The 9,302-nt window shown below is 39.7% G+C and overlaps 1 protein-coding gene across 1 annotated transcript in view; it reads left to right on the top strand.

The window, feature by feature from the left end:
- Nucleotides 1-9,302, top strand: part of slc30a5 (solute carrier family 30 member 5) — an 11,581-nt gene that overhangs the window by 860 nt on the left and 1,419 nt on the right. The window contains exons 2-14 of the mRNA XM_005725566.1: nucleotides 1,077-1,199; nucleotides 1,510-1,576; nucleotides 1,745-1,830; nucleotides 2,836-2,923; nucleotides 3,325-3,412; nucleotides 3,530-3,606; nucleotides 3,781-3,951; nucleotides 4,036-4,324; nucleotides 6,758-6,966; nucleotides 7,989-8,146; nucleotides 8,238-8,367; nucleotides 8,564-8,801; nucleotides 8,882-9,108. Of these exons, the coding sequence (XP_005725623.1) occupies nucleotides 1,077-1,199; nucleotides 1,510-1,576; nucleotides 1,745-1,830; nucleotides 2,836-2,923; nucleotides 3,325-3,412; nucleotides 3,530-3,606; nucleotides 3,781-3,951; nucleotides 4,036-4,324; nucleotides 6,758-6,966; nucleotides 7,989-8,146; nucleotides 8,238-8,367; nucleotides 8,564-8,801; nucleotides 8,882-9,108 (1,951 nt within the window). The remainder of the gene's footprint in view (nucleotides 1-1,076; nucleotides 1,200-1,509; nucleotides 1,577-1,744; nucleotides 1,831-2,835; nucleotides 2,924-3,324; nucleotides 3,413-3,529; nucleotides 3,607-3,780; nucleotides 3,952-4,035; nucleotides 4,325-6,757; nucleotides 6,967-7,988; nucleotides 8,147-8,237; nucleotides 8,368-8,563; nucleotides 8,802-8,881; nucleotides 9,109-9,302) is intronic.

Raw genomic sequence — 9,302 nt, 5'->3', positions numbered from 1 at the left:
ATATAGGTATTTGGTATACATATTCAGTAATGGATACAGTGTTATATTTGTACATATATTTATTCTTATAAATCTCAGATTTCCATTGTTATATTTTGCTTTGTTCGTATGTTATTGTATTTTCGCACACCTCTGTTGCTTGTGAAGCTTCCACACAAGAATTTCACTCGCATGTGCTGTACCTGCATATGTGATGTGACAATAAAAGCGATTTGATTTATTAATAAATTAGTATTAATTATGCCCTTAGTCTGAGCTGTATGTTGGTATAAAAACCTTCAGGATTGAATCCAGCCTGCTACGTGTTAGTGGGCATCTAAAAATTATCAGGGGTTGTCTAAGAATTGGTTTATCCAGTCTGTTGTGTCAAGGGCTGTGATGCTGAATCCCCAGCAGACCACAGCACAGTACACTCCATTCATCACAACTAACTGAGAAAATCTTCAAACTCTTCCTTAGGAAATGGAGCCCTATTGTTTCCTTCTTCTATACAGCCTCTGTGTTTGACTTCCAGTTCATGTTGTTGTAGATGTGGACACATGGTTACTTGTTACTCCTCCACCACATCAACATCCTGTCCCAGGATAGGCACAACATCAGTTGTTCACCATCTGTCTGGTCTTATTCCCATTCAGAAGCCGATCATTCCTCCTCCTAGATCACTCCACAAAAGCATTCAGCTAGCGCTTAGTACTCCTTCTCCTGCCCATGACTAATGAATCCAATCACTGCATAATCTTCAGTGTTTCTGTAGGTGGCATGACCTGTTGTTATGCTGAAAGTCTGAGGTGCAAAAAAGGAACACACACAGACTCTCTTTAAACCCTCAGTTAAATATTTCTGTCCTGGGAGAAGAGGGAAACCTGATGGAAAATGGTAGAAAACAATAGACTAAACTGGAAATATAACACAGAGGTTTTCTATAAGAACGAACAGTTCAGATTTTGTTTCTTGGAGAAGATTATGCCTGTTACTGTATGAAGTTTGCCCATAGCTAGAATCAGTGTAGATGACAGTTGTTTTTGCTCTTATCACACAGCCTGTACTAATGTGTAGCGTGTTCTTTCCTTGTGCAGGTTAACCAGGTACATTGTTCTACTGGTCATCTCGAAGGTCCTCAAAGCTCTTGGGATCTTTGAGTCATACGATATCCTAAAAGTGGTTCACATAGTTCAGTTCATCTTCATACTGAAATTAGGGTAAGTACTCTTTGTGTTTTTATGTATTATTGTTAGTTGGGGCTGCTCTGTAGTGACAAAAATCTTAATTACAGTTATTCTGGCCAATTTTTGTTGACTTTGCAAACTTCACACACTTGCTCGATAAGAGCGATGAATAGATATTTAATGTCCATCATCTCAGCTGAACGTGTTACCGGCTGCAGTGTGTGTTTGAGGTTTTTCAGGTGGAGTTAAAGACAAAATGCGATTATTCACCAAGACCTTTTGCTCATTTTGTATTTATAGATGGTGAAAACATGCTGATTCTTTTTTATTGTTTTGATTTTAGGAGTGCAGTGTTTCTGCTTTTTTTCCAAAAACCTTTTTCATCTGGAAAAGTCATCTCAAAAAGACAGGTTTGTCTGCTTTAAAACCTCTAATCATCCTGTTCTTTTTACTGTTCATTAGCTTGAACAACTTATATATGTCGTGTTTAAGATGATTCAAGTCTAGCTTTGCAAAAAGAAAAAAAAAAACCTTATGCATTGTATTAATTTCTCTTGATGAATCTATTTTCTTTGCAGTGGATAAAGTTGTTAAAGCATGCTGTTTTCAGCTGTGTCATATCCCTCCTGGGCTTCTTCGGCCTAACTCTTTGTGGACCTCTTAGGTAAGAAGTAGTTAAGCAGTAGTTAAATAAAACCAAATGCAGCATTAGAGTTGGAGGAAAACAGTTTAAATTCCTCCCTGAGAGTCCCATTGTGTTTCTTTGGACTAAAAATTGTTGTTTGGGGGTCTCTTAAAAGAAAGAAGAAAGTCAGGTTAGCTACAGGTGCACAAGGACACAACCTTCAGGGAATAGTTGATCAATCTAAATCAGTTAGGGTTGTGGATTTTTAACTGGGAACTATCCAACGATACTTCAAAGATCATCTCACAGTCTCCAACCTAAACTGCTGCATATAGTTATGGCAGACATGATTGCTTTGCCTGGCAGAATTTTCACTAGAATAATTTGACACCTGTCTTTATTTCTTTATATTTGCATGTTTCTTCAGTTAACACAGTAGCATCTCATTTCACACACACACTGTATTTGTTCAACATCTGGCAGTATGTTCCTCTGGTTTTGCCGTTTAATAGTAATTGAGAGCTCCTGGGGCTTTACAGCATTACAGCCCACCAGGTGCGAGTAAAACCCACAAATACATATTTTAAGACCAGAGAAAGTCACATGCACTGTTCCTGCAGTGAGCTACTTTAAAGTGGTATTTTAATGTAGTAGGCAAGTATTTCACTTTACAAACTTATGTTCTTGTATTATATTCAGCTTGTTACATGGCATTTTATTGGCTTTGTACACTATCCCTATCTCCTACAAGTGTTTATGAGAATATCTGCAGACTAACAATGCAGGAACTCCAGCAACACTTAAAGGTAAATGTGGCTTTCATCAGGGTCATGACCCTGAATGAAGGCCACATGCCGAAACCCGTTGGTCAGTTAATACAGTTGTTCCTCTTTACCTTTGAGTGTTGCTGGAGTTCCTGCGTTGTTAGTTTCTTATCCTCTTCTTGCACCTTGGAAGTAGGTGAAGTTGTGCCAGAAATTTTTGTCAATATCTGCAGACTCACAGCTGTATTCAGGTATATTATTAAAATTGTGTCTTTCACAGAACGTTGTTGCTGTTTGAGCACAGTGATGTTGTGGTCATTGCTCTTCTTGGGGTTCTCTTCACAAACTCAGGAGGAGGGCCATCAAAGGTAGGAGGCCATAAATTCACATGGCAGAAACTGCTTTTAGTGTCGGTGTGATCGTGGTTATATTATATGAGTGCGTTATCTCTGTAACATGTTTTTGTGTTTCATTTCCTGATGTTTGAAAAGTACAGGTAATGTTTGTATTTATTTGTGCGAAGGAAACAAATCTTCATTATAAATAAAAACTGAAATTATAAACTGAAACATAAATGACCGATTACAAGCCGCTTCTCTCCTCCATATGCAGTTTAAGAACTGGTATTATAGAGCAGGCAAAGAGGCACAAAATTGGAGAATAATAATAGCTAAAACACTCATTATTTTGAAAAAGGTAAATGACTGAACTCTCTGTGTTAAAGGTTTATAATGTGCATTTCTGTTTACTTTGCTGTGACTTTGTGCAGACTAGAGGTGCTGCTTTCTTCATCATCGCTGTGATCTGCCTGCTCCTCTTTGACAACGATGATCTCATGGCAAAGATGGCTGAGCACCGTATCCTTTGAGCCGACACTTTAGTCTATTGTCAGTGTTTGTTAGTTTACGTGTTTGTGTTGCGTTGTTACACCTCTGTCCTTTACTGCATTTGCCTTGATTCCCCCTCATAACCAGCTGAGGGACACCATGACAGTGCTCTCACTCACTTCCTGTATACTGTGATTTCATTTTTAGGGGTAGCAGATCACAAAGTGAGTAAAGCTTATTCCCTACCTTCTTGTTTTTTCTTTCTAAATATTGGCTTTCCAATAATTCAGTTTATATACAGCAGAAGAAAGGGAGTCTGTGCTCTTTCTGTCTGATTCAGTTCCTTATTGATATATATATTTATGTTTATGGTAATGTGTACTTGTACTTCCTGTCAGGGTGGTGTTGTGCTGCTGGTGGCATCCCTGTGTCTGAAGGTTGGATTCCACACGGCCTCCAGGAAGTTGTCAGTGGAGATCGGCGGTGCCAAACGTCTCTATGCCCTCGACAACCTGGTTTCTGCCATGGTGCTGCTGCCCTGGGTTATAGTACTTTCTGCGACCACAGAAGTACGTGCACCAGATCACATGATAAAACGTGTTTGTTGTTTAGCTAGCCGTGTTGTAAACGGATGAATCTCATCTTAACCCCAGAGCAAAGTGGAGTCGTGGTCCTCTCTCGTCCTGCCTTTCGGGATGATCATCTTCTCCGTCACGATCCTGGAGTTTTACGTCGAGGCCATCTGCAGCACCAAGATGGAGACGCCGAGGTGCGCCCGTTATGGCGCCTTGGCCCTCTTCTTCAGCGCATTGCTGCTGGCAAACTTCTGGACTCACCCGCTGACTGACCAGCTGCGCTCCATGAGCAAACCAGCGCACCACGGCAGCACAGAGCACGTGCTCTCTGGTGGAGTGCTGGTTAGCGCCATCTTCTTCATTATGTGTGAGTAACAGCTCTGCGATACCTAGTTAATTTGTTTTACCTGCCTTTTTAATCATATTTTGCATTTAACAGTTAAAGTTAAATGGGGAGAAAGACTTCAAACACCAAAACAAGAATTAATTAAAAATTAAGTGACACTGCCTACAGAAAACAGGCATTTTAGGAAATGTATGATGGGATTTGAAAAAATGGAGTGAACACCTCAGGAAGTGCTACACAAAAATGAAGGCCTATTGTAGAAATTTGTTGCATGGCAACATTTAGTAAAATGTAGCAACATCTGAGAAAACGCAGTCACAAAACCAGAAATGCCACCTCGACATTTAATACAACGCAGCTCCGACTTTTCAGAATCCACTCTTCTTTACATCCTTTAAAACTCAGGCAAGGACTAACCTGAAATTGATATGGAAACAAAACATTACATCTGTCTTACTCGAGGAATTTTTGTTCTGTCTGTTCAAATACAAAAAAACATTGCCCCTGCCTTTCACTTAAAGTGAAAGGGTTTCTGAAACAGCGGGTTTTAATTATTTATTTTTGGTCAAAACCTGGTCTTTAAACTGGGTTTACACCAAAGTTGTTATAGTTAACTAAACCTAAACAAAAGAAGCAAATGTGAAAACATATTTTAATTAACTAAAATAAATGAATAAAATTAACTGACACAATTTTGTGGACTTGGGAGAACTAACTAAAATTTAAAACATAGCCTTAGTGTATTTTTTTTCTTTTGATAAAGATTTTGTTATCAAAACTTCCCGGATGAGGTCTCAATAAAGTCAATAAACAAAATTGTGAGTCAACTGTTTTCAAAAAGTTTTTTTTATTTTTATTGTAATTAGTGCACTGATACATGCCCTTAATACAATAATACTTAAAATGAAGACTAAAACTAACACTGAAATTAATTAAAAACTAGCCAGAAGTAAGCAAACCCATCCTGGACACTAACTAGAACTGAACTGAAAACCGAAAAAATTAATAAAAACTAATTAGAAATGGATAATAATTAGAGATGGACCGATCCGATATTACGTATTGGTATCGGTCCGATACTGACCTAAATTACTGGATCGGATATCAGAGAAATAAAAAATGTAATCAGATCCATTAAATATCACAAAAGCAGCTCACAAAACTTGCGACATGGCGTAACTCGGCTCATAACCGTAGCACGTTGGAGCAGTGTGGTCACGTGATAGAGCGGCTGTGGCATGCAAGACCTGTCAGCGGTCTGGTTGAGCATTTGGAGCCTCACTACTAATCCGGCATTTTATCTCCGAGAAAGTTATCCCAGAGAGAAGTAAAGCAAGTGTGTAAGTCCATCTCTGAATGTTTGTAAAGCATTCCCGCGTTAAGCTTAACAACCGATACCTGGAGCGACTGCCTCTTCTTCCCTCCCTCTCCTGCTGCTACTTCAGTCATGAAACTGATCAATGATCAGCTGATCGGCTTTTCTGTCGCAAGTCCGTCTCTCTTGTTTGTTTATTGCCCACTTCGTGCCAGAAAGAGGAAACCAGCAGCTGAACAACAGCAGCACGTTTAAGCTTGATAAGCTGTTGTTAGAATTTATTTAATATTACTTTCTACACCAGGATCCTTTTCTATGCAGCTGACGGCTGGTAACTGTGCAGGGGCGGATCTAGCAAAGTTTAGCCAGGGGGGCCGATGGGGCATGAACAGGGAAAAGGGGCACAAAGACACACTTTTCTTTATTCTCATTTAAAATGTCTAGCTTTTAATAAATAATTATCCAAATCTTACACCCAAAGTTTTAATCTGATGTAAAATGTATAGAAGTCCATTACTGTATATAGTAACTATTAAGTTTAATATACCCTAGTAAGCTATAGTACTTTTTCCTTTGGGAAGGTACCATCTGTGCAGTCTGCAGTTCTGTTGAAGAAAGATGTTGAATCTATTTAATTATTCTTGAAAAATAACTGATTTCTGTGCATTTTTTTTTTCACACTGCATCAAATTAAAGTTGATTACGTCAATTAAGCATCATGAGGTGGCGGGTGGTTCCCTATTTTTTTTTTTTTTTTTTTGCTGGGAGTTTTAGAACCCTATTAGTTAGGTTGCTTACTCTTTAAAATACCAGAATAGGGAGGATTGAGTAGGTTTAACTTTATTAGATTGATCAGTATTGCTGAACCATGAAATATTTTGGGTGTAGTGTATTTTTTGCATACAGGTATAACAGAATAGCTTTTGTTTGTTTTTAAACTTGAGTATGAACTTATACAAAATGCAGCAAGATATTAAAAAAAGCAGTTTTACTGATTAAAAACACACTATCGGTATCGGCAGATATCCAAATTTATGACATCAGTATCGGACATAAAAAAGTGGTATCGTGCCATCTATAATAATAATAACAAAAACCCTTGTTTACACCTCTCTCCCTGCCCTCCTCTCTCCCTGCAGCGTCCAATATTCTCTCGTCTCCTTCAAAGAAAGGCCAGAAGGGCACCTTGGTGGGTTACTCCCCTGAAGGGACACCTCTCTACAATTTCATGGGTGACGCCCTGCAGCACACATCCCAGTCCCTTCCACGATTCATCAAAGACTCCCTGAAACAGATCCTGGAGGAGTATGACTCCAGACAGATCTTCTACTTCCTGTGTCTCAACCTGGTGTGTAGGAAGTTGCTTCTTTTTGTTCTGATCTTTCACATTTTAGACCGTCTAATTTCAAAATAAGAGCTCCGTACCCGAACCCCAATAGCAACAGAAAGCAGAACGCCGATTCAAAAACGGATCAGCGTATACAGGAGAAATGAAGGGGAAAAACACACGTCTGAGCTTACAGTCTTTTAACCCTCTCAAGGCAGGCGTTGCAGATTTGCAACAAGTAAAAGCTAACAACCTGATTACCCCACATACATATTTTATGAGGTTTTTTTTTTACTCAGAAGTACCACTGCAGGTATTCTTTTGTGCATTAGCAACAGAAACTTAATTTGAGCCTGAGAGGGTTAATATCAGCTGTTTAATAGGATCAGATCTACATCTCACTGACATTTATGCCTGGTAATGAGGTTTCCTGCTAAAATGAATCTTAGTAATAAAGATCATAGCTGTCATTGAGGATAGAAAATATGTCATAAAGGGTTCAATGACCTGAGGAGCAGTCTAACATTATACAGTTGCAGGCTTCTAAAAGCTCATATTTTACATATTTTACCTTTTACAAACCTATTCAAAGAAACACTTATGCCAGCATTAATGAAATTCCACATTTCTTAACCTTTAATGATCCTGATTCTTATACTGTGCTTATATTTTGAATGGATAGTCTTTTAATGAGGGATGGGTGTGTATGCATATTTGATTTGTGCCTGTTTCTTAAAAAAAATAAAACTAAGTATAACAGGTGGAATAAATGAAATGCACAAGTTAATAAGCAAACAATAAAATCTACACCCCAGTGAGAACAACGAATTGCCTCTGACTGAACAGAATGTAAAAAAAAAAAAAAAGTAATTTCCAGTTGTCAATTAAATAAAAGAATTAGATAATCACATCTGGAGATCATCTTAAATAATTTAATCTAATACATTAAAGCATTTCAAGCTGTTGAAAGACTCGCCTGCTGTGTTTAGGCTCACACACTCTGCAGGTATTTCGTAAGATTTTGTTGCTCTGCATTGTTTCAGGCTTTCACCTTTGTGGAACTGTTTTATGGCGTTTGGACCAACAGCCTGGGACTCATCTCTGATGGTTTCCACATGCTGTTCGACTGCTCTGCTTTAGTTCTGGGCCTGTTTGCCGCCCTCATGACCCGCTGGAAAGCCACCAGGATCTTCTCCTACGGGTAAAATCCATCAAGAACTCGTGATCGTAAAATTGAAGAACATTACCTCCAGCTGGATTCTTAATAAACTGAGTGTTTTGTGGTTTTGCAGGTACGGTCGTGTTGAAATTCTTTCCGGATTCATCAACGGCCTGTTCCTGATGGTCATCGCTTTCTTTGTCTTTATGGAGTCGGTCACCCGTTTGTTGGATCCTCCCAACATAAACACAGACATGCTGACTGTGAGTAAAAGGATTCCACCACACCATTTGAATATCTTTTTTACCTTTGGTCACTAAAATCACACCTTTTAATATTTCCTGATTGCATCTTGTCAGTTTTGGAGTGATCTTATACAGCTGGATATCACAGCTGGATATCATAGAGACAATATGAAAGCTTTCGTCTGGTTTGAACTCTGTTCATCCTTCTCTGCAGCCCGTGTCTGTTGGAGGCTTACTCGTCAACCTAGTGGGCATCTGCGCTTTCAGTCACGCTCATTCCCATGGCGGGAAAAGCTGCTCGTCACACGAACACGGGCACTCACATCATGGCCACTCCCACAGTGAGCACAGCCACGGAGGCCACGGGCACTCGCACGGAGGCCACGGGCATGGCGGCCACGGAGGACACGGGCACTCCCACGGCTCTGGAGGCATGAATGCCAACATGAGAGGTGTGTGTTTGAGAACGTGGTTTGTGGTGAGAAACATAAAGCTAGATAAAGTCATGATTTATTGATTTATTTTTCTCCAGGTGTCTTTCTCCATGTCTTGGCCGACACCTTGGGCAGCGTTGGCGTGATCATCTCCACCATCCTCATCCGGCAGTTCGGCTGGTTGATTGCTGACCCCATATGCTCGCTCTTCATTGCCACTCTCATTTTCCTCAGTGTCATCCCTCTGTTGAAGGACGCCTGCGAGGTTCTGCTTCTGCGAACTCCCCCAGAGCATGAGAAGGACCTGAACAATGCGCTGGAAAAGGTGAGGAGATCTAGATGGGGTTGCTCAGCAGACTGTCGTGAAATTTGTTTTCTACGTGCATGAGAGGAAGAGAATCTGTATTGAGAACTGCTTATCTGTTTGCAGGATCAATGAAATTTGGAAAGCTAGTACATAAATAGAGGAAATTATTTACGAGGTTACAGTACTTCCCACCTATTTTAACTTTATATATA

Source organism: Pundamilia nyererei, unplaced genomic scaffold (genome assembly GCF_000239375.1).
Source record: "Pundamilia nyererei isolate P.nyererei 1_Seehausen unplaced genomic scaffold, PunNye1.0 scaffold00016, whole genome shotgun sequence".
Classification (NCBI taxonomy): domain Eukaryota; kingdom Metazoa; phylum Chordata; class Actinopteri; order Cichliformes; family Cichlidae; genus Pundamilia; species Pundamilia nyererei.
This window is presented reverse-complemented; position numbering and strand designations above follow the sequence as displayed.